The 26,689-nt window shown below is 37.8% G+C and overlaps 1 protein-coding gene across 1 annotated transcript; it reads left to right on the top strand.

Annotated features, from left to right (window-relative positions):
- Positions 1-1,144: 1,144 nt before the first annotated feature.
- Positions 1,145-25,592, top strand: LOC129577809 (uncharacterized). Its single transcript, XM_055465404.1, has 5 exons — positions 1,145-2,102; positions 22,776-22,922; positions 23,237-23,520; positions 23,716-23,865; positions 24,144-25,592. The coding sequence occupies exons 1-5, from the start codon at positions 1,939-1,941 to the stop codon at positions 24,617-24,619; spliced, it is 1,221 nt and encodes a 406-aa protein (XP_055321379.1). The 5' UTR covers positions 1,145-1,938; the 3' UTR covers positions 24,620-25,592.
- Positions 25,593-26,689: the final 1,097 nt, after the last annotated feature.

Raw genomic sequence — 26,689 nt, 5'->3', positions numbered from 1 at the left:
CTGATTTTGTATTTGTTTTTTTCTTCTTCTTCTTCTTTGGCTCGCTTCATCCAATTCGTTTGACTCGCTTCTTAAAGTGGAGCCAATTATCCAAGAAAAAAAAAACAACAATTTCTTAAATCTCGTCCACTTTTTAATTTTCTCCGTTTGAAGTACGGCATTTTGTTTGCTTATTAATTTCAAGTGGAGTCAACAATGTTGCAAACGCTGCCAATTAAGTGTGATTATTAAAATCGTATTTTCTCGACAGTTCTTGGAAATATGCATAACATGCTTGATTTATGGTCGACGCATTTAGTACATTTCGTTTTATTTGTATCGACGACATCGGGGAGGCGTTTGCGACAAACCGTCTCAAAAGTGGGTCTTTAATATCAAATGCAGTCAAAAACTGAGATTTTAACAATTACTCTTGTAGGCTATTGTAATTTCGTACAAAAAAATAAATGAAAATAAAAAAAACACAATAATTGAATTATTCTTACAATTGAATAGAACCAGAGCACTTTTTTTTTGTCAAATTTACAGCTTGTTGGCGTCCCTTTTTTTCTTGTCTTTCAAATCTGTTTCCATTCACTGATTTTCAAGTGGTAGAACAATGTTTTCGAAGAACAAATAAAGGAATTTCTTAGACTTTAATCAATGCCATACATTTCATCATTCAAACGAGGAACCAAATTCAAAGACGGAGTAAAATTCCCGCAAATAATGAATTAATTTTAAGAGTAAACATTGCATTTTGTTATCTTTTGATAGGCTTTTCGAAGAACGACATCGGGAAATGGTGTGTTTCAATGCGAAGAATCTAATCTATGTTTGTTTACATAAAACTTCGGTTGCGAAATTTGTTGAAATTCCAAAAATGATTCAAAACCACCATAAAATTTGTCGGTTTCGTCAAACTCAGCTGATTTTACTCGAAGAGTTTGATTCCGTTGAATACACACATTTTGTATGCTGTGTGTGTGTGTGTGTGTGTGTGTGTGCAAAGGAGACGAAACCACAGCGTTCAAGTGGATGTTGAATACGTCTGTTTCACATGCCGTTGTATCTGTTATGCCTTCCCGAACTGAATTGGCCACAAACACATGTTGCAGTTCGGCTTTACGGCCGTGTGTATACAATCTGAGCATTTGATCGTCGAAGAAATGCGATGCTGTTTGAAATGTGAGCGCGCGTGGTGTGAGTGTGTACGTTGTTTTGCCACAGACATGCTATGAATTTCCAGAGCCACACACATATACAAATACAAATGCAGTCGTGTGTCGCGCCTCTAACCACCTCACTGCAGGCAAACGGTTTTGTGCTGTGATGTTGTAGGAGGTCTCCACGTATATATATATATATGTAAATGAACGATCAAGAAGAAGAGGAAAAAAAACCACACCGAATATATCGTAACGTCTTGAAATGGTGTGGCGTGCGATCGTATGCGTGTGCGACTTTACTCTGCCAAGCATAAATTATTCTGATGGTTTTAAGCCGAACCTAATGCGACATCACAACAGTTTTAATTTGTGCCTTTCCGAGGTGACAGCGATCATCCTCCGATGTTATCGACGCAATTAGTGCTCTTAATTTGATTGAAATTTGTTTTTTCTCATTCTGTTTTCGATGCGATTGATTTATTGCCTTTCGTGATTTCTCGCAGAAAATTCAGTGCGTACTTCAATCAAGCGATAGATTACCAATATCGATTGGTTTTGTGTTTGAATCGCCAATTAATGACTGAATGAAGCAAAATAAAAACCGTTTATCCCAAAATCCGAAGTAGCATTAGTGAAATTGATCAGAAGTTTTTCTGAAGTGTGAAAAAAGAATAGAGAAAAGCAAGAAAGAAAAGAGAACAATACGGTTTGTCGAGCAAGTTTGAATCGCGCGGGCAAAATTTATTTGTTACCAACAGTGTCATTGGAAGCGATTTGCGAGTCTGCCACAATGGATTCGGGCAGCATTTCGACGGCTTTGCAAAGTATGGACGTTGCCAGCGTCGGTATCAGCAGTGGTGGCAGTGGAAGCGGTAACATGGAAGATGCCATGCAAATTTTCATCAAAAATCATGTCCTCAGTAATCCGATTACATGCGAATCAACAAAAACAAAGTGAGTAACAAACCTTCTCCCCCAGAATGTTCACAATATTGTTGTTGGTCCAGCTTTTCTCTTTTCTTCGCATTTGCTCCCCAAAATTTCCAACTCCACACATTTTTGCCATTCAGCCAATTCGTCACACACAGAGCAAACTTTACCGAAATTAAATTTTCAAAAAACAAAAAATGTGATCGCACCAGAAGTAATTTAATTAGAAAGGCAACTGCAATTTTGTGTAATTTGTGTTGCCACACGAAATTTTTTTTTTCGGTCGCTTCTTCTTTTATTCTCGCGCTCCTGTTGATTTTTCGTTTCTGTTTCTCTCGAAGAATCGCGTATTGTCGCGACAACACAAAATCACAAGCGCCGCACACAAAACCAATTTCCACTTGAATTTCATTGAGAAAATACGTATATACGCACTTAAGAGCAATTTGAGTTTTCATTGTAATCGCGTGCTGTGTGCTTCGTGCGCACCGATTTATTTTCTTGCCATCGCTTGTTTTCTTTTATTGTGATTGTTATTATTGAATGTTGAACGCATTGAAACCTAAAAGACAAGGTAGTTCATTACGCGTTCAACATTTCATTACATTGCCATTGGTGATTGCTCGTTGTGTATGCTCGAAGGACGTACTGCTGGTGTCCTTTCAAACCAGAGTATTATTAATTTGTGTGTTGTTGCGCGACAAGAGATAAATTTGGAAAGGTTATCAAATAGCCGAAATTTAATTAAAATTCAAGCTTAGTACATTCTTTTTGTTTTTCAACGTGATTCCATCTCTTGTTGCGTTCGAAGCAGCAGAAACGTTTATCGCAGCATCAGTAGCAACAGCAGCAGCAGCAGCAGAAAAAATAATAACAAAAAACAAAAAGACAATAAAGTGAAGCGACTGCGGTCTAAACGGGTGGTGAAATGATTAAATTCACGTTCCAAGAACACAGAAAGAATTAACACACGCACAAAATAATGGGCAAGAATTTAAGCGCTGTCCCGCGCATCAGCGAAAGTGTACACTTGACTGAATGATTTTTCCTCGATCGCTCCCTGTGTGTTGGGTCGCATTTTGCGAATTTTCACCCACGGCCGCATAAATCACCAGCACAAAATCCCAAATTGAGATCAAGAATAAATAATTAACAGACCAAAGTCAATCCATTGTGACAGCACGTGCGAATTTCATTCGATGAATGAATGCTTCAGAGAGCATGCTGGTGATTCATCGCGTTTTTTTTCTGCTGTTGCTACTGCTGCTATCGTGCAATGTTTGTAAACAACAACTGAAGAGCAAGAAGTGATGAAAACAATAAACAAATTGATTTGATTGGGAATATTGACTAGATTTGCAAAATAGCATCAATCCAATTGATTGAACATTGAAAGCGGGTATCAAAATCTTCTTCATGACATTTTCCTTCTTCTTCTTCTTCTTCACCATAATTTCTTTTTGTCATTGTTATTTTGGTGCCTCTCTTCTTGCGTTGCGTTCAAGTGTATTTACATTGTTCTCGATCTGTTTGTTTAATTAAGTCAATGAGCGACGCTGACGTCTATTTCATTTCCTCCACTCGTGTCTCTCTCCCTCTCTCTCCGTGCGTTTTTGTGTTTTCACGTGGACAGAGTACACAAAATAGTGCGCGCCGTCGCTCATAAAGTTATCAGTTATCTTTAGAAAAATGCACACACAAATCTCATCCGATAAGATGATTCCCGGACCGGGGAATCCCGGTGTGCACAGACTCGCACTGCATCCATTTGCCAGTGTAGCCGTCGTTGTTGTCGTTGTCGTCGTCGTTTTCGTCGTCTGGCAATTCAACAAGGTGTTTCGTAAACATTTGATGTTTGATTCGAAATTAGATGCCCCGAAGCTGAATCAACATAATTTTTGATACACTTCCCAATCAAATTTAGAAAGAAAGCAAAAGCGACTACAACTGAAAATTAAGTCGTGCTGAAGAGGGGAAGAGAGATAGCTGTATCATAGCAATATTGTAAAAACGATTCTGTTTTTTTTTTGTTTAAATGGTTAGAGGAGGATGGCGTCAAAAATCAGGAAAATATAAAAAAAATTAACATTGAAAGCAGCCACAGAGTGAATGAGAGTGAGTGAGAGAGATGGAGAGAGAGAATGTGTGTGTCAGAGAAATCTGCTTTGCTCACCGAATCTCAAAGGAAACCTCATAAAACACAAAAGTAAACATTCAGTCGTCGAAATGTTTCTCTTGCCATCCACTTACTTTGATCTAACTGCATAAAAGCTAGTAGTTAACACCACGGTGTGATAAACGGTGTTAAATATTAGACAGGGTGCGGTAACTATAAAAATAATGTACGAGACTGCGATTTTTTCTTCTTTTTCTCGTCGTCTCTTCCTTGTGACTGTTTTAAGAGACGGACAAAAAGGCGCAATGTTTTCTAGTTAACATTGATTAGAGCCGTTGATTTGAACAACAATGAAAATGCATGAGCCAAGCGCGATGCGATTGAATGAACAGAAGATGGAGCGAACGAGAGGGGGAGAGAGAAAAAGATAAATTGTTTCGCTCAATGGACTTGTGCAAATCGGTTGGCATTTTGAACGAATGTTTGTCGGTGCGGATTAATGAATAATTTGTATGCAATAGGAAATTGCATATCGGGGCCCATATTCCGCAGTCATAAAACGTTGAGATGGTAATTCACGAGTTTCGGCGAAAGTGAATGTGATGAGTCAACGAAATGTCAACGAAAAGTGACGAAGGAGGAAGTTGAGGAATTCAAAAAAGATGTGAAATCCTGTCACGAGCCACGCAGGGGTATTTACGAAGACAATGGGGAAAAGATGAAAAGGCAACAGCAGTAGCATCAGCCGAAGAAAACGGTGATGATGAAAGAAAGAAGAAAAAATGAATGGCTGAAAGGCGAGTGATAGGCATAATTCGTCAAGTCAAAGTCTTCAGTGTGATTCGTCATCGTTTGTTGTGCGTGCCGCTTCCGAACAGGTCCTTCATTCATTATTAAGGAGATGTTCCGCATAAATGTTTTCCGTGTGCGAGAACAAAGAACAGCAGGCAAAAAAAAGAGAAAAGGCGATGAACAAACGGTTATTTTCTCCTTCCGACCGTTGGCTCAGCGCATCTCGCACACTCACTTTTGGTAAACAGTTTTGGGAAAACGTTTAAATTGCTTGTCACTCCAGCCGATGTTGTTGTTGTTTTATTTCGCAGATTTTTTTTTTCTTTCTTGACGAAATTCCCAAATATTGAAACAATTAAATTCTTTGATATTACTTTTTTTACCGCTGAATGAGCAACGCTACCAAGAATATGCATTTATCTTATCATTTGTAAGCGTTCAGTTACTTGATTTCCACCCTACTTCCTTTGTGTGTTCAAACAAATTTGTACCTATCAAGGCGTTTTTTTCCCTTTAAATTTCACTTTTACTCTAAAATTAATGCTTAGCGGAAGAAGAAACCCGGAACAAAGTATGAGCACACAATTTGTTTTATTTGCTTTCTTCTTCTATACATCGCATTCGCGATAGGCCGTGATGATTAAACATTGAGCCACCCCTAACGGATTTTGTGTTGTGGGCAGATCTTTTTTTGCATAAGAAGAAAGTCGCCGTTCTTGTTGGCGCTTTAAGAGAGTGTGGCCGGTAACTGAGTGAATGGTGGAATTGATAATTGTTGAAATGGGACAGAAAAGGGAAACTATTTTTAGAGACAACCATCCATCAGTATGTACTCACTCACACTGTTGACGTGCCTTTTTCGTACACTTCGTCGAAATGAAATCATGCTAATAAAAGATGGCATTTGTCGGAAGCGAAACATCAAAACGCACGCCAAAGTGGAAAAGTGGAGAGAGAGAGAGAGAGAGAGAGAAGTAAAACACAAACATGAAACGAAGTGAAAACAAATAGCGAAAGTCCTTATCGCTACGTTGATGTTGTTGCTGTCGCTGTTGCTTATATATTTTTTCTTTTATGCGTCTTTTTTCACCATCAATGTCGCTCCTTGAGAAAATATGGCGAAGAAGCCAGAGCGAGAGAGTGTAAACAATCGGCACTGTTTGTATTTCGTTTGTGAAAATCGAAAGCGGTATGCAAACACGAGTGCGAAGTTAAAATCCAGTACAGGTTTAAACTAGCTTGCACTGAACAGATTTCGGCAACTGGCAGCGCCGTAGCCAGGCCGGCGCAATGGGTGCATTGCACCCTCCAAAAATTTCAAAGGTGCAACAAAATCGGGTGCAAAATCGGGTTTCAAAGGTGCAACAAAAGAAAAATTTCGATTTTGCATCCTCCAATTTTTTTTCTGGCTATGGCGCTGGCAACTGGCGAAGTCAACAGCGACAACAACAGTACTATCACCAAAGGCAGCAGCAACAGCAGCTACGGTAACAACTGCAACGGTTCGCATTATGTTTACATGAGCTAGCTATCTTTGCTATCTTAACTTAACTTTTAATTTAACTACAAACTTCAAAAATAAAAAGAAAAAACCTTCAACTTGTTCGTGTGCAGAATATATTATTCTGCTCTTCTCTGGTGCAGCCATTCGAGATTCATTTCATGGTTGATGGAGGTGACATAGTAAACTTAAACATGGAATTCAGCGAACTAAGTTAAGCCATAGTTTTTGTTATGATAACCCATCTTTCTTTTCTTCTCTCTTCATTCCATTGGAAAATTTTCCTAAAAATTCAAAACTCAAAAATGCCTTTAACACATGAATGTGAAACACGTGCACCGAACAAGCCACACAATGTGGACTGACAACCAGCGTTCAAATATATGATATGTAAAATTATTTGCGGAAAACCACAGCAAAAATCAATTAAGCCCACGACGCCGAGCACAAAGTCTTTGACTGAAAACACACACACACACATCAGTTTTGTTCAGCTAACAGGAAGGGAAAAAATTATTGCTATTAAGCCATCGTTTGGGCTTATGTAAAGATGGGCGGATAGGTGTTTGCTCCTCGTTTGGCACAATGTGCGGCTAAAAGTTAAGAGCGCCAGAGTGAATGACACCGCATTCTATTTTCGACAAAAGTTCGTCTATCTTCTTATTACTTCAGCATAATGAACGATTATTTGGTTGTTTCGCTAGCTAAGCGAAATAATATTCGAGCGTCGTGGAATATTTTTATTTCCTAAATTCGTATTGTGTGAGAGTGTGTGTGCGGTTTACCCGGGTATTAAAACACGCACCATGTCTTTGCACTCAGGATGTCAATGGCCAACAAAATCCAATGGAAATTTTCGGTGCAGACACATACATACACATATTATTAGAAAAAGCGTTGACATCCTTTTGAATATGTCTTTCAAATCTCTTGCACAAAATATGAAATAACGGTGAACGATCCGAAGAGAGTGAGAGATAGAGACAGAGTCGGTGCTGATTTAAAAAGGGAAGAAGAAGAAGCAAAGTATGCGACGAGCACCCATTTCACAGGAGTGTATGTGTTGCTAAGCTGAACAAAGAAAAATTCGAAGTCAGAACCACCGACTCACATAGTGACATCGAGAGAGAAAGAGAGACAGATATGAGAAGAATAGAGAAGAAGAGCGCGCGACAGCGTCGGCGACGAATATATTTGTGTGCTTGATGCGGTTGGAAATTGCGGAGTGTTCCCAGAGTGTTTGTACCAGGTTACAAACGAGAATCGCTCTAGCATTTGCCAATGGCTCCCTTTCGTCATAAATCATTCAAACATAAACATACATTGAGTGCTCGCCTCACTTGATGCTGAAAAGATGAAAATAATTTAAGCAAACAGAAAGTCATAGGCACTTAGCCGTGCTTTGTTGCATGAAGATGTAGAATAAATGTTCCCTCCCGAAAAGCGAATCATGGTGAATTTTTTCGGTATTATTTTCTTGCTGTTTTTTTCTCTTTCGTCCACAAGTTTTTTTTCTCCGTCTTCTTCGCTTTTTTGTTGCGTTGCCATCGTCCGCTCTCTTTCAATATGAACTTTCCTGAATGATACACAAGTGCACGTGTTGGCTGTAAAAATGCCCGCGTGAACAGTTCTAACGAAGCTGAGAACGAAAAAAAAGTCGCCAAAGCTATAGTTGAAAGAACTTCGAAAAAAAAAATACCAACCATACTTATATAAGTGAGCAATGATGCTGTGTGCATTGCACGAAATGGCTCTATGTAGTTTTTTTTTCGCTGCTCTGCTGGCCTGGCTTGCAACTGCTTCTATTTTTTGTGCATAATTTTCCAATTACTTATAACCAGCAAACACAAACACACATTATGCATGACTCGAGCTGAGAACGAAAAAAAGTGCATCGTCACATTTACGTTTTATGCTTTTATTCATGGAACATTTTATGCAAAAATTAAGTTTATCAATTTTAATTTTCAATATGCTTGATATCGCAATTAATAAACGTCAGCAATATTCGCTTTTTCCAACATTTTTCTGTTTTTTCTTTCGTTCGTTGCACTAAAATTGTTGTGATAAAATGATTTTTGCACAAATACAAACAAACATATTGATAACAAAAAAAACCAGGCAGTCTGATATCGAGTTTGAAGTGAACAATTCCACACAGACCCAGTCACAGTCGGTTGATAGAAAAAAAAGTGAAGGAAAAAATCCTCAATATTCACTGGAGAATTTGCTTCAGTCTTTGATGTCGAAGCATTCATGGAGGCAGTCGCTCGGAATGATTGAAATGTGTGTGACGGTGTTAGAAAAAAAACCTTCTGACTTTTATGCCATTCCATTTCTGCTTTGCTTATGCAACTGAATAACAGGAAAAACCGAATGTCGTCGTTTTTGATTCACGTTTTTGTTTTTACTCTCCTTTGTGCTCTCTGGCTCTCTCTTTCTCTCTCCGTCTCTCTCTTTCTCTCTTCTACCAAGCTCTCGTCTCTATCGAAAAATGCTTCAATATAATTATTAAATTCATTTAAAAAGTGAAATATGAAAATAGTCAAGTGTCTGCACTTTGCATCGCAGCACAATTTTAATATATTAAGCCATAAATTTCATGACTCAATTACAGTGTGGTAATTAGAGAAAGCAAAAGTTAAATGCACTTCTTCATGACACACTCTAAACGACGTCGACTATGCAAGCAATTCGAAGCTATAAAACCATACACCCATATGTATATGATGTGAATATGTTAAACGACAATATCGTGTGCAACATTCTTGTGCCGAGAACAACTTCAACATACACACACACACTCAAGCGATATTAAATTCCATAATCCGTGCAATTGCATGAGCAGATAATGTTATTGTGGCTAGTGATTTTGGTTTCAGTCAAAATATCACCACAACGTGAAACATGTACTCTGATGCCACTCGGTTTGTTTCTGTTCGAGGGATGTGCTCGTCATATCTGGCCGAAAACGATACAACTCATGTCTCATTCACTTGTCAATGCCATAAGTTTGAAACAATTTTCAACATTTTAATCACGACCAACCGAAATTGTGCGTCTCATTAACGTATTTTGTGTTATTCTTGTATGTAATTGTTTGTTTACATTTTTTTTTGTATGGTAAACGTACATGCTTTGCCATAGCGTTCGATATGTATGGTATAATATATCGTTATTTTATAATGCCATCCAGCTTCGTTTCAACACCGAGAATATTGTTTTGAAATGAAGAGCCGTGCGAGTTGCAGCGGATTCGTTGTATTTGTATTTAATATTGAGATGCAAATGATGCACATTGTTGTGTTGTCTGATGATGTCTTAATGTGGCTGTTTCGTTGTGTACACAGTTCTTGTGGCAGCCGATACACAATTTACAATTTAAATGTAGTCCAGTTTTTGGTGTCCACATTCATTTTGGGTGTTGGTTCGTTTGCTTGTTCTGAGCCTTGGCCTTTCGTTTTCATACAACGACCAATTATAGTGGTGAACTGCCACGGGAATTGGCTTTCGGCAACGACGAAACACAGAATCACAACAAATATAACGGATCGGGATAAATATGCAACACGAAATGGTCGCTTGGATTTAAATGTGTTTATCATTTGGCTTTGTTTATATTTGCGATTGTTGTATTTTGTTTTCAATTTTTGGAGTTGTTTGTCTCGCCGACAGAGCGTTGCAGCACACACCACTTCAAAAACGCATTTTCATAATGATATCATGTGTCATCTCAAGTGTCCGCCTGTCAAGAGGTCCCGAATCACTTCCTGAGAGACTATGAATGACCATAAACTTTGAATAGCGGTATAGGAACAAGAGAATCGATATAGCGCCAGTATGAATTCGGATGTGACTTGAATCGATAAAATAAAATTAAGCAAATAATAGCATGGATTTTCGGCTACATTTCACATTTTCCATTCATTTATAACCGTTAGATGATTGATTCGGGTCAAAGTAATGAAACCATTTTTCCACACTTCAATAACACTTCAGCAGTATATTCTCAAGAACGATCATAAAATCGAATGTATGCTCATTTGGGTATCCATGAAAATTTTTCAAATTTCTTCTTCCCTTTTCTATTTTCTAAACAAACAAAAGAGTGAAAAATCCTCTTTCACGGTGTGACACACTGCTGACAGTGTCATAAAGACGCGTTGTAAAAATATATGGCCATAAAGTCACAAAGGCTGGACATCGATCGGGCGCCAATAAGTCAAATAAAAGTAGACCCATTTCATGTGAATGGTGTAAAATACTTTTGGGAGAATGGAAGATAATTTTTTTTTGGGCAATGTTATGTGTTCATGGTTGGGTTCATATTCTGTTTTTTTTTTTTGCACGCCTAAATTAACTTCATTTAAGCCATCAATGTGATTCAACTCAAATAGACGTGCAAATAAAAAATAAAAGAAGAACAGAGGCGAACGTGTGCTGAATGGGTTCTGTGATGTGGTTTTATGTGTTAAAATGGGCTTAAAAAAGAGCAGAGTGAGTGGTATGCAAAGTGTCAGTGATGACGCATAAATTACAACAACGAGAAGGAAGAGAGAAAAACACACACACAAATTTCTAACCAAATTTCCAGCCATATCCAATTGCAATTAAACGACCGATGTAAATGCGCATATGCGTGCTGATGACTGTTTCTGTCTCGTGTATCTGTTTTTTTTCTTGCGCTGTTGTTGTTGCTGTTGCCTTCTTTCTCATATTTAGTTTGGCATTTTTTAGTGGTTTTTTGGTTCCGCTGTGTTTGAAAACAAATATATTTGAATATTATATCCATTTTGACATATCGGCATTATTTGTATAACACCGTGCGATTAACAAAGCGAAACGTACGGGCGCTAAAATAAACACACTAATCGAAACGAACGAATGACAGAGAGCGGCGAAAAACGCATGTACACCGCAAATAAACGTGTTTGCTGCTTGTGTACAAAAAGATAAAGAAAAAATAAACCCTTTTGGAGCGAGAGAAGAAAAAAAAAACACAACAAGGCACACATCGAGGTTTGAAATATGAAAGACAAAGTTCGATGGAGGAGAGAATAAAAAACGCATACACACGAACACCAAAAAGCAAACGCAAACGTTTATACGAGTTAACCATTTGACAGATATCGATCGAAAATAATATATGCAAACAAATAGTAAATAAGTGTGGGAAACAACAGCAAAAAGACGCTTAAACCCATTGACAAATAAGACTTTTCTCAAGTTTAATAACTGCTGCTGCTGCTTCTGCGGCTGCCAGCACTTTTGGCGTTGTACGTTGCCGTCAATAATTCTGTTTGCTTAAACAAACGAACGTAAAATACAGCAGCATTCACCTCGATCGCATCAAGAGTGTATGATGCCCGACCGCCACATCAAATACACGTACTTTTTGTGTGTGCACAAAACAAAACGCGTTTTTTGGCGCTTGATGTTTGGCCATCAATTTTTGTGTATTTTACAATAAAAATTATATTAATTTGGACTATTACGTTTCTTGACCAACTAATTTCATGCTTTTTTTTCTGTGTCTATTTATTGACGATCTTTCTTCTTCTTCTTCTTCTTCTTCTTCTTCTTCTTCTTCTTCTTCTTCTTCTTCTTCTTCATCTTTGGAACGTATTGGCGTACACTTCTTTTGTCGCACTGTCTCGTCCGACTCGGCTTGTTGCTTTGCTCCTCGTTCTTCTTAATATTGTACTCATATTTAATTGACTAAATGCATATGGCTGGCATTCAACGACGAAACGGTTATTCTTTTTTTTCCACTCTGTTCACCATACTGATATACACATGTATTGTGATGTGCTAATTACTTGATGAACAACAGTAATAACAATAACAACAACAATAACAGAAAAAAACTAACAAGACACATTCGAAGAGAAACCACTTTGACTGCTGGACCCAAAAAGTTAAAATGAGCAAATATCCAGAGAGATACTTAAAAAAGTTGATAATTTGAAGTATGGAAGAAAAGAGGCGGACGAAGAGAAAAAAAAACTCAGAAGAAGTATTACGTTGGCCGTGTGTCGATGGAATAGTAAATATGCTAATTTTTGGTTTCGACGATTACGAGAATTGCATTCGACTTTTCAGAAAAAGTGTTCCTCTCTCACTCTCTCGCTCTTTCACTCTCTTAAAGAGAAAAGAAAGAAAGATGGAGACAGTGTACCTGTGAAAATAGTAACCACAGGAACTTGGCAAGTGAATGTGCATTAACGTATTATGACATTCGATGATTTTCACTGTTGCCACTGATTGTGATGCCGACGACGCAACAATCGAAACGAAGTAAGAGCAAATGCAGAGACAACTCACACACTCTTCGACTCATAATGGCAATCACTTAGTAGTTTAGTGCCATTTATGACATGAAATTGTGTTTCAATAATGTCACCATACATTCTGACTCATTTCAATAACATAAATTGACATGTGAAAATTGGAGGAAGAAAAAAAACAGTCATACACACCGACAGTGAGCGACACTAAAAACTAACATTCATTTCTGATGAAGGAAACGGCTCATATCATTTGCCACCAAATTGTGTGACCTTTAACAATATTTGCGACTCGGATTTTTTCGCAAGCATTTCTCTCTCGCGCACACACACGCTTTGAACCAATCCAAGTGTGTTTCAACGAGGTTTTCGCCTTCATGGCAATTGCATTGGGAAAATAGTGATTGTGGTGTGCTTTGCGTTGCGTATTTTTCTGTTTGAAAATTGTTGATTGACGTCATGAGTCAGTACATGCGTTGTACTTTTTGGACGCAGAAAAAGCAAAACATAGACGAATTGTTTGATACTGAAATAGCTTTCAGTTCGATAATACAGGTTATACGTGCTGTTTCGACTGTCAATCACTTTGGCATCAAAACCTGAGAATTTTATACAATTTTTTTGTCGTTATTCTCTATGCCATGTCGTTGTTCATTTGAAATTCTTTCTTCTGTTTTTTTTCGTCAATTCCAATAATCCAAGCAATATTTCATTATGCTCGGTTTTCCGACGTGTATTGTCCTTCTATGAAGGTGAAATAGGCAATTCCCCCAAAAGACGTACAAGAAGCAATGACAATATGGAAGGCAACAAGAGCGAAAAAAACCAATCAAACTGTAATTGAAAGATGATACATGAGCCGCACCATTCCACTTTCATAATATATATATTTGAAATCAAGAGCGCATCGCACAACGAATCATCAATAAATCGATTTTAGATCGATAGCAAGCGAACAATCCGAGCCAAACAAACCTCTGGATTGAAATGATTTTGCTGGCAAAATGAACGAATGGAATTGTGATTATCCTTGTTGTTATTGTTGTTTCAAGTTGCAAAATTGCAAAAAAGTCATTTTCTTACCGATTGCTGAATCCTGAGCAACGTCAACAAATGAAAATTGGATTTTAGCGAAAGCAAAACTTTCATTCGCAATTGTGTGCGGTTCGATTGGGTTCTGCTTCTTTCCGTACCGTACCGTACAGTTCGATATATATTCGATTACATGTGGAAAACAAAAATCGCATTAATAAAATGAGTTGAACACGAAATTGCTTTCAAATTTTGAATTACACGTAATATTATTCGATGTTCTTGAATTTTCACACGGAAAATACAAGTCGTGACGCAAGGAGTGCTTCATCGCTCTGTCTCTCTGTCTCATTCAATCTCTCAAATTCTCTCTGTGTATCTGAAGCATACTCAAAAGAACAGCAGCATAATTGCAAGCTGCTGCCGCCCCCGCATGACAATAGCACTGGCAATACTAGTCTCGTCGGCATCGATCCTCTTATTATAATAAAAAAAAACGAAATGAACGGCAACAACAATACGACATATGTTGAAATGGAATGCGATCTCTACGCTCTAAAGTCGTTCACCATTTTCGGCCGATAAGTGAAAATAATAGTGGAGATTCACCAGCACCGAGAGTGTGTGCAATGCCAGAGACAAAATTCAAACAAAAAACATGATCATTATGAGAGAAAATTGAAAATTCGGGTTTTCCTCCCGCGCTCACGCTCTCTTTCACTCCCTCTCAAGTCGAGTCGACTGAGAAAATAAATGGTTATAAGTGACGAAGGCATTTGTCAACCTCAAATAACCGCACACTGAAAAATTTCAGAACGGGACACACACTCTATAAATTGGAATGATGAATAGAAGAAAAACAAACGTCCTGTTAATGATGTTTTCACAAGACATTCAAGTACCACTTGACGAAATGTCAACGCAACGTAGCGTGTTGATTCTAGACTCGCTACACAGATATGAATTTCGAATGCAGTATTTTTATTGGAATTTTTATTCAAAACTAATCGAATGTGTCGTCGCATCGTTAACAAGAATCAACACAGAGACTAGCTGCACACAGTCTCTCACCACTGCCATCACCACTTCTACCATTATTTTACACTATTTCATTGCAGTTCAACAATGTAAATACTGTATGGTATTACGATGCACTTAAGTGACAGTGAGTGGATATAAAAAATAGGAAATTATTGCTTCGTTAATTATTTTTTGAAGAAGAGCAAGAAGACGGCATTCATATTCATAATGCGTCTACTACGCGTTGCCGAGCAATTTTTGAATAAATAAAACCATCGTAAACAGTATCGTTAGGGAAAAATTGAATAAGAAAATATTTGAGGCGAATGGCATGGATTGTGTGTGTGCTGTGTGAATGAAAAGCGCGACGATGAAAACAAAGTATCTACGTTTCTTGTAAATGCGATTGTGCGATTACGCATTGAGAGTCCAACGAAGAAGGTAATGGCAGACAGATGAATTATGATTGAAACGCAGATAAAGCCGGATAAAATAGAAAATTCACGAGGCACTCTGAATCATGAACTGATTAGCCTCTTTTAAATGACTAATTTCAATCGATCAAAAGTTCACGACACACCATAACTGAGCATCGTAATGCTCGCCTCGAACTGTTTGCTTTTCTGCATCACGAAATGGAAAAAAAAAGAGAAAAATAATAATCCACAGCATGACGAGCGGTGTTGGTTCAGGGTGAAAACAGTAAGAGAAAAAGAAGAAAAAAACGGTATGATTCAATGACATTCAGTGTTTCCGAGTCATTCAAACGAGAATTTGCCATTGTTTACCTTCTTCGAAAACGGTTTGTTGATTGACCACCGCACCAAATCGTTTGACACATCTCCATGCTACTTTCAAATAATACACCAAATTAAGAAAATGATTTACGTGATTACGTCAATTCTAATCAATTAGACCACAAAAAGACGTCCGTAATATTGAAAAAAGAAAACACACACACACACCGAACATTTCTAAAACCAAACATTTGATTTTTGCCATGTCACCGCGATGCTTTCCTTTCATTCCAACTGTCGAACACACACACACCAGCCACACATCGTTTGCACATGCCGGTCGCCCCGAAATGAGCGGATCTCTTCGAAAATATTTTAACGGCAAAAGCCACAGTCTCTCAAAAGCATATTGTTCGTGGGAATTTATCCGCTTTGCTGTGCGGTTGTCATTCGCGTTAGCTAACCATAAAGTCCGGAATGATGAAGCGGCAGAATACAAAAAGGAGTGAAAAGAGATTCAGAGCGAGCGGGCGAGGAACACCGAGAGAGAGAGAGAGAGAGAGAGAGAGAGAGAGAGAGAATGAGGGAGGGAGAGAGAGTAAAGAGAAGAGAAAAAATGTGCATTGAATAAAACCATGACGAGGCGCATTAATTGAAATCACATTCTGCTAATGAGGTTGAGTTTTTGTTGTTGCGCTGAGTTTGTTTACGGAGTTTTCGAAGTGAAGATAATTGTCATATTTGGAATACTTTTGTGAAATGCTCGCGCACGACTCATTACTATACACTGCACGCATATTCGGTTACATTTATCCGCTCACCGATATCCATCAATTTAATTCGTCTGATATTCATTTATTCGTGTCTTAATTGCAATTTTTTCTACTTCCATTCCGTTGCCTCGCTTTTGCTCTCTTGCTCCATCTTCGCACAACTCCATCTCACTCTATTTTTCTGTCGCTGTCGCCTTTTGTCTCGCCCAATAATTTCGGAATGAGAAGCGATAGTGGTTGGTAAATTGTCATTGTAGTCAATGTTTTCATAATTTTCCACTTCTACGCGAATAGATCCATTCAAATAAAAAGTCTCCGAATAGAATGGAAAAGAAAAATCGGTGTAATTTCAGTTGTCGTAATGGATAATAGCGGAAATGTACAGAATAAAAACTGACACAACCATTTTGAGTCTTTGTCGCCGCGGCGTGATATCGTTTTTCATGCATTTAGTCACTTCGGAATCGATTCACATTGCTCGAGAGAACCAAATAGAAAGATAATTGCAAGCATTACTCAGTGAGCGCGTGCACATTAAGAATGGCCAGATTAAATAAATCGACAGATAAACTAATTCGATGCGGATTTCCCTCTCCTCCTTCATATCGTGTTGACTGGATTTTTTGTTTTGCGTTGCCCAGAAATAGAGTGATTGCCATCCATATCAACTCATCACTACAAAATTAGAAAGAGAATGAAAACACAATTTCATAACAAAACCAACCAACGCCAAAATATAATTTACAACTTCTGATGACTATATGCTCACGCACAAGTTGCACGCATTAAGAAAATCTGCTAAAGGAAATTCCAATGATCTTATCATGTCGACAGCAAGAAAGAGCAACAGAGAAAAAGGGGAAAAGGCGCATTTGCAGTGTTCTGCATGGCGAGCGAATATTTCAATGAAAATCGAGCAGAAGAACAACGGGACGACGAGCGAACGAGAGAGAGAGAGAGAGAGAGATAGAGAAAGAAACCAAAAACAGAGCAAGAAAAGAACAGAAAACGAAATAGAAAACATCGGCAACTGAAGAAAGCAAAAAACTTTTTAAATGGAATAACTTAACTGCCGAATGTTCGTATTAACTCGAAATCGTTGCTCATCATCGCCATCATTCTCATCATCATTTATAAAGTATGAAATACTTTACGGCTCTTTTAGCTTCATACTCATTTATATTCGCTGCGCTCGAGCCCAAAAGAGTTCGGTAGTCGTTGTCTGTCGTGTATTTAGTTAATGAAAATATAAGTTGGAAGTTAAGGCAAAATAAAACGACAACAAAAGCAAGCAGCAGTTGAAGGAAAAGAAGAAGAAAAAAATTGGGATTTTTGTGATCCAAATATAAAACCACTTGTTTAATGCATATCTCTGTGTATCAGTGTCGTTTTTCCTCCCATTTTTTACTCTCCCTCTCTCTCTCTCTCTCTCTCTCTCTCTCTCTCTCCCCTCGCTTTTGCTCGGTGTCGTTGTCATTTAGAGTCGTTTGTTTTTCTTGTAATCTTGGCTGGTTTATTATTTCATTGAAATTTGCCCCGCTTCTTGCATCCAATGAGAAATCATCTTTGGAAAATGTGTGAACACACCAGACATTTCAGTTAGTCAAATGAGCGCCTAGGTATGGGTGCTATTGGATTGCGCCCATCGTCTTTGCTCTGAGTGCGGAATTCTTGGATTTGATGGTCTGTTGGCCATCAAGCGGAGCTAAATGAACACAAATTCACATTAAGCATTTCGCACACAAGAGGAGCCGGAAAATGAAAATTCCCGGAGTTTGTGCGATTTTCATACATTTTCACTGATGGAAATTTCGATGAACTGGTATGCCTGAGACAATGTCTTAATTATCAGCAGTAAATCATAGCGCCTATTTGCGTTGCTGCTTGCCACCACACAATACATGAAATGATCTCTGTACTGACTAAACACTCATCATGGCTCAAAGACACACGGCTTAATAGAATACTCGTTCACAACAGTGAGCCATGCCACACAAAAGCGGTATCAGCAATAAATAATCAGAGGAAAGGAGAGCAAGAGCGAGATAGAACGATCCAGAGCACTGATCTCGCTCATTTCGGTGTAAAGCCATGCGAATGTTCACGGCGAATTTAGGTGCATGTTTTATTCATATTGTCTTAAATTGATGTGCGAGTATGGCCATTATTTTGGGGTGTTTGCATTTTTGCTTTGTATATCTGGTTCTTACTTGATGGTTGTGGCCATTTCAATGCACTATATGTGGAGAAAGAGAAAAAGAGAGAGCGAGAGAGCGAGTGAGAAGGGAAATCACCATGATGAAAATGATGCTGCTGGCTGCTGCTTTGTCCACTTCTGTTGTCGTTTTTAGTGCGTTTATCTCTCGTATGGTCTTCGGAAAATAGTGTACACGTGGTACAAAGTACATGAACCGTGCCCCAACATGTGGATTTTTTTTTCCTAGAATTTCCCCGGTTCAGTGAGCCATCAATAGGCTCTTAAGTTATTTATTTTGTCTTATGAGAAGACGTATTATAACAACCAAACCGTAGGTCGAACAATGGAAACAAAAACGCTTCCAACAAATTTACGGTTTTTCTTGTTTCACATTAATTTGATTGGGGCTCGAGAAAAAAGAAATCGTTTCACAAACATCTATCGTTACATGGTCACACACCAAACACGTTGGTTCTAACTTTAGAACCGCAATATGAAATTTGGCACTAAAATCCATTTAAGTACCATTTGTACTAAAAAAAAGTCCAAAAGGTACTATAAGATCACAAATCAAAGCTTCATATGTATTTATTATAGAAAATTTGAACTTTTTTTTTAGAGAAAATGGTACTAAAACGAAGTTAAGCATAGTGGCGAAGCGTTACGACGCGTACCATTACGAACCACTACGTTTAGGGAATTAGTGAACGTAGTACTACGCGTACTCGTAACGCTTCGCCACTAGGAAGTTAAGTGTCAAATCTCAACATTGCTAGAATCATTGTGTTTACTGTGCATGATTTTTTTTTCTCTCTTCTCTGTTCTTTCACTCACTCTCCATCCATGCTCGTTTTTTCCCTGCCAGCGAGTTAAATATATCACATTGAAAGCAAATGGATAGGTTTTCTCTGACGTATTTCATTTTTACTTTCGCAAAATGACCATGCATTGACCACAGCACATACAAAATGCAAATGTTCCCATGAAATGAATACTCTTCGGTGGATTCACCCGAAAAAAGAGAAAGCGAACGACATGCTAAAAGATTGCCATTTAATTAGGTGATTTTATTTTCGATTTTTCTTTCTAACCGAAAATGTGTCTGTGTCGTAAAACCTATTAAAATTCTATACATGAACGAATCAATGGACCAGAGAGAAAAAAAAAGAGGGTGACCGAACGAATACAGCTGAAATCCAAAGCATTCACTTTAAAAAGTTGAACATTCAATTTGAATTGTAACAAATGACGTTTGGTCGAATACATTTAAATATCCTTATCATTGCTGGTTTCTAACCGTATTTCCGTCTACCTGTTTGTGTGTGGGTTTTTGTGTTTGGCCAAAGTTTGCAGTCTGAATCATTCATATTAATTATTTAATTGAACAAAAATGAGGAGAGCAAGAGCAGACACATCATCGTCTGGTGGTCAACAATCGTCCGAAATGCCAGAATCGATGTACAGTCGGTACATCACCTTCAAAAAGCAGGTCGAGAGTATGTTTTGGAATTCAGCAGGTACATGTTTTAACGGCTGTATTAAATTTTGCAAACGTTGCACAGAGAATTTGGCAAACAACATTTTTCAACACGGAACCCCTTGCCACATATCAAATGAGTTGGGAGATAGTGAGAGCACGCGCGCTCGCATGCAATATATATTCAATGCGCTTCGTCCAATACAAATATGCGGAGCACAAAACGAAACACCATTAATTAAAAATGAAATAGATTTCCCGTTTTAATTAGAACATTCAAAACGCTCATGGGATACTTCATCTAGAAGAGTGAGATATATGTGATGGATTTGCAAGATCGGACAACTTGTTTAATAGATTTCGTATGGCAGTCGGGTGGGAGAAAACATCATGATGCGTTCGTTTTTTTCTTCTTCTTCTGTTCGCTTGCTCTCTCCCACACTGACTTTTAAGTGTGTTTCGTATATGTTATTCAATTCAAACAACTTTTTTTTTCACCATTTTGTAGTATCACCGATGCGCTACATTTGTGTGTAATGCGCAGAATGAATTATGAGCATACGTAAAATTCATTTTTAATTAAATGATTAAGATCTGTTCCTGATTCATCAATCATTAATAAGCCGTTTGAATGGCAAATATATTTATATAAAAATCTGCATCTCGTGTGCACGATGAAAAAGCAGAGAGAATATGCTCCTCTACCCGACCGCCCGATTTATTGCTCGCTCGGTCGCTCGTTCGCTCGCGCGCGCGCGACACACGCGTTGAATGTGCAATTCACCGTTCAGCCTGTCGATGCCATGTGTTTGAATCGTATCAAAACAAAACTAAAGTGCATCGTGTTGCATCGTTAAAATCAAATGGTTGGCATCTCTCTCTCTCTCTCTCTCTCTCTCTCTCTCTCTCTCTCTCTGTATATTTTGTTCGATGTGTGCGCTCCATTTAATACGATTCCGTATGTACTATTCCATGTATGAGAGACAAATATTGCCAGTGGATTCAGCTGGTGGTTGCGGTGCATTACATATCACGTTATATTTTTCTGCTTTAACAAATATTTGCCATCCAACAGAGTATTGCTGTCGCCGTCACACCACATTACAATCATGAGTCCTGGTAACAATTCATTTCAAAGCCAAGTTGAAAAAAAAAACGAAATCGGTTGCTACCGTTCATATAAATTGGTCGGTTTTTATTCAATGTTCTAGGAATTTTTTGCAGCAAAACTGAACCAAAATATGCCAAAGACATTTACATAATGTTCTCGTTTTGTTTCTCCCGTTGCTTCGATATCATATTTTCGCTGAACATTTTCAATAATCAAGGGTCTAGCAACAGATTGCCGTCAAAGTGGCAGACACATGATGTCTCTTGCAGCCTTTATCAGAATCCGCAACCATTTTTTTTTTTGAAGAGGAGAACAACAACAAAAAACGATAATAATTGGAATCATCTTTTGGTGACACATTAACCCTTTGATGCACAATTTTTTTGTTTTTGAATCATTTTGATATATTTTTTGTGCCACGATAAAAAGAGAAAGACCTCATACTTAGATTTTTGAAAAATTGCGTATTTGTCGAGAAAATCGGAAAAGAGTTAAAAGTGTCAAATCACTATAAAAGCTTGAAAAAATTAAATTTCATAAAACTAATGATGCAGAAAGTTAAATTGATGTGTTTTGATCCTACGAGTCCTAATTTGACAATTGAAAAGAATGTACAAACCCACAAGATAAGAGGAGGAAAAATTTGGAATTCTGCTATAATTTCGCATTTTTTTTACAGCAGTACATGAACAGAAAAAACTTTCCATTCAGCCAGCCGATTGTAGCCTGTAAAGTATCAAATGAAAGCTAGTTCATTTCCCTACATTTGTTCCCAAACAAGAATGTAAAAATATTCAGTGGTTTCATAGCTATAGCGTCTGGCTTATCTGGTTACTTTAGGAACCGAAATGTGATAAAGGGTTAAATTTTGTGCCCCAATTCAAGAACGCACACACACTCATCAAAATCCCGAACTGATTCAGATTCAAGACAAGTGGAAAATATGGTTTTGCATTGTTTTATGCTCAATTTTTTTTTCTTGTTTCGCCTCAACCGTAATAATGGTTCGATTGTAACGCAAACGATGTGATTTAATTGCAGTAAAAAAGTTTCTGGTCATTTTAGAAACTGTCAAAAGTTTTGGACAGGTTTTGGGATCGTTTCAATTCTTCTCTTCACCGTTATCGTCGTCGTCGACGTCGTTGTCTTCTTTCAATCTTGTTGTCAAGTTTTGGTGTTGCCGAGCTTGGATTATCGCATGCACTGCACACATCATCTGCCTACTCATTCCGATCAACGAATAGAGAGTGGATGAGACCGATTCGGCAAACGTGCACTGGAACACACATTTACTGTAATGGAATTTCGCTATTAAGAAAATGTTTCGATTGGGTGTCCGACGCTTTTGAAGCGACTCATAGTTTTTTTTTCTCGGCCAATTTATATAAGCACACACATAAGTCCCGCCCATAAAAATAAACCCAGCTCACAATTTAATTTCAATTTTGCCCTACTGCGAATACTGTGGCTCGAACCGTGTGTGTGTGTGTGTGTGTGTGTGTGTGTGTGTGTATAGATGTGCGTTTTTTCACTACACACATTCTCTTTCTCTCACTCTTTGATACTGAACTGTGATGTAGACACATTCGATGTTAATTGAATTTTTTTTTTATATTTTGTTTCTCATTCGCTTTTTTTCATCTCTTCTTTGCAGAGCGACGACTGAACAAAAAGAAGAGCGGATTAAGCGTCCAATGAATGCTTTCATGGTGTTTTCGCATCAGGCCCGAAAAATGATCGCCAAGAAAAATCCCAACCTGAAAAACTCTGATCTGAGCAAATTTCTGGGCTCCACATGGAAGTAAGTATTGATTGTGTTCTTTTTACCAAGATTCTTCTGTCCATGGCACATTTTTCGTCCACAATTTTTACATTTTATCGAAAATCGCTCAAGCAATTTCGCTCAAGTACTCGAACAAAATGTGTCGTGTCAAATATTTATAAAAACAAAAAACGTAGCGATGGAATTTTGAATGAAACTTGTTCAACTCATTGAAAGAATAAACGCGTGCCCAATGCGCTCATTTCCTCTTCGTTAACGCTCCCATTTTAATGCTAAATGCCTTTTGTTTTCGATCGTTTCTGTTCCCGTGTGCCATTTGCATATTTTCATAGAAATTTCACGGAGGAAAAGAAAGCGATGTTCAAGCGAAAAGCGGAAGAGCTACGTGCCAAGCATAAAAAAGACCATCCACAGTACAAGTATCAGCCGCGACGCAAAAAGTCCAAAGTGTCAGCAGCATCGTCGTCAATTGCTGACAAACCGGTACGCTCAACGACCAGCAAAAAAGCCACTAAATTGAAAGAATACAGCCGCTTGTCCGAATCATCAGCATCGCCAAACAACTCAGGCAACGAACTGTACATTGATGAATCAGTGTCGCCAGTATCAGATCAAGGTTTGAATCAATCAAAATATTGTGTCTATTTGTCGAAAATTTACATTTATTCATTTTTTCCAAATAATTTCCTACGAAAATTAGGGCTTTTTTGGGATTTGAGCTATTTTTTCCGCAGTTGCTTCTGAACATTTCTCTCTTACCAAGAAATTGAAAACTAAAAACAAATTTCATGTTATTTCCTATGTTGTGTAGCATCATCACTGCAGCCAAACTTTGGTTATCAGCTGCCGGACAACATGCCCTTTGACTATCACTGCAACGCATACGGAAACAACAACAACAGCACCAATCACAATCACAACAACAGCATTCACGTGAACAATACGGTCGCAACGGGAATCGGTAAGTCATTTTTTCCTACTTCCATTCGTAACAACACGAGCAGAAAAAAAAGTTTTTTCCCCCTTCAATTTTATGTTGTTTTGAAGTTTTTCAACTTGATGCTTGAAATGACTTTCTGTTTTTTTTGCGTGCTCCGCAAAACTTGAGATCGGAAAATGGGATTCCATTCAAAATTGTTGTTTTGAATTCCGAAAGACTTTTTTTCGATTTTTTTTTCTCGTTCAACCCTCCCTCCTTTCGATTCGCCTATAATATGTTAATCAATTTAAAAATTCCAGTGAATGCGGGTCATCGTCGAACGCCATGCGTCCTCACACCACCATCGACACCAATCAATTCCGATTTGTCGGCGATGAATGTGGGCAACGGTTTGCCAGCACATTTGTACAACACACAAAGCAGCATGTATCGCGGAGCCACTGCCAATGATTTTGTCAACGAAAAGGTTTCACCGATGTATACGTCCAACGCGTATACTGGCCACCAGACGACCGCCGTTGATATCTACAATGATTTGTATAATGGTTACAGTTGTGGCCAGAGCACAGAGTTCGGCAATGAATTACCAGCAATGGAAATGCCCAGCAATGTCTACAATGTCAACGGTTACAATGGTTTCGATGCGCACAAATACAGCGGTGAACATTCCACATACTTTGACAGCGAAAAGAAATTCGATATTGGTTCGGGTGTTACGGATGCGAGCCGTAACCTTTGCGTGCAAAATGGCTATATGCACTACAACAACTGCTGATTCAGGCTATAGTTTAAGTGACATCGCGCTACTGAATGATACAATTACCACACCGCACACACAAACAAATACCTTTTAAGAATTTGGCTGCGTTCCACACTCCTACCATCCCCTTGCCCCAAATGCATGCAGTGGCCACACAAATTTATGACCATTTCAAGTTTAAATCCCAGTGTTATCGTCATTATTTTCCCATTTTGAACCATCACCTTTGTTGTACACACAATCAGTGACATTCAACTGGTTTTTTTTTGCTATGCTCCTCAGTTAATGCCAAAAAAATGTAATAAGAAAAGGTGAACCTTTGCAATAATCTCTTTAAAAAGATATTTGAAAAATGCATCTCCTCCATGAATAATTAATTAAAAGTTATTATTTTTAGTTTAAATGTTTAAGTCTCGCAGGAAAACAAAAAAAAAACAACAATATTTTCGAAGTCCCATTGGCATCTTCATTATTTATCACAATTACGCGTCGTAATCAATTTTTTTGCACGCCGTTCCTTTAGCCGTTTATCTGTTTTAGCTGTAGAACTATTTTAATGATAAAACACAAGAACAATCAATAATGTTTAAAAGAAAAAAAGCAATTTTGTACCGCACTGAAGTAAACGAGAATGAAAAGAAGACACAAACATAAAATATGATGAATTGAAAATGAATGGATATATTTTAGAAGTTGAAAAAAAAATGTCTTGGAAAATTTATCGCAATATTTTCTTTTTTTTCTCTCTCTCTCTCTCTGTTGCCTCGAGCTCTTTGTAAAGCCGAAAACCAATTACATACCAACCACATACAAACGAGTTTTTTTTCCACACCAAAAAGATTATAATGTTCATTCGACAAGAGAAAAGGAATCTGTCACAAAAAAACAACAAATTTTATGAATGAAGTATTGATTAGGTTTGTTTGCCTTCTGTAACAAAAGCTTATGATGAATAAAATATGTTTTTCTTTTGATTTTCTAAAAAAAACACACAAAATTCGAATTGCATTGCATCGTTTTTCAGGCTCATGAATTCGATTGCGGTAGTCGATATGTGACATTATTATTGGTAAGTTTTCAAACTGTCGTTTCAAATACACTTGCTGTCATGCGAAGCATTTGCAACGGAAACTGGGGAAATCGATGCCACTCGATGGATGAGTACACTTAAACTTTTGCTAAGCATCTTGTTACCACTTTCAGTCGGCAGACGGGGGAATGAGAGACAAAGAGGCAGAAAGTCTCGCAGACGGTGTAAGACGAGAATTTCTTCTTTCCTCGACAGCTCCGAAAATGCGATACATGTGATAATATGGTGTGTATGTGATGACTGGATTTTTGAGTCGATTGTCTGTTTTTTTTCTCTTTTTTTCCTCATTTGATTTAAACAAACATTTTTCAGACTGCCATCAATTTGGTGAGAATTTGCTAAATATTGTTAAAGTTAAATGAAACAAAACGAAACGTTTAGCACTTTTGTCGGTGATTATCAACTAAGTGACAAAAATTTCAGCAATTGAATTGTTTGACGGCTCATTTTTTTTTCTCAGCATTTTTTTCTCTCATTCACGTGTATTAAAACAAAGTATGGCGATATATATGGTGAGGTGAGTACACATTTTTAACATAAATAAATACACGGAGTGTGAAGTGATAAATATTTTCGTTGAAAATATTCAATTAATCTGGGGTAGATATTTCATAGCGTCTCCATTTCGCGTTATAGTCTGTCCAACTGAAAAAAAAAGGTTTACAGCTATTCGTTTTTTTCCTCTTCTATTTAAATGAAAATATTTGCTTGTTGCTACAAGTCAATGATTTGAATATCGTACACTTATCAAAATGTTACGTTAATATTTAAACAGAAAAATAGTTTTTTTCTTTAGGCGAATGAGAAAAAGAAAAGAAAATTTCCCACAACAACAACAAGAACAACAAAGAATGTATAAGTTAAAGGGAAAGTAGGAAGAATTTTGTTTTTTGATTGATAACGGGCAAATAAACTAGATCAATATTTACCACAATTTGTAAGTAAATAAGAGTATTTGATTTCCCTCATCTGTTTTGCGTTTGCTGTCCTACGAA

This window comes from Sitodiplosis mosellana, unplaced genomic scaffold, assembly GCF_009176505.1.
Source record: "Sitodiplosis mosellana isolate CC-2019 unplaced genomic scaffold, AAFC_SMos_1.0 Smas_scaffold_6226, whole genome shotgun sequence".
NCBI lineage: Eukaryota > Metazoa > Arthropoda > Insecta > Diptera > Cecidomyiidae > Sitodiplosis > Sitodiplosis mosellana.
This window is presented reverse-complemented; position numbering and strand designations above follow the sequence as displayed.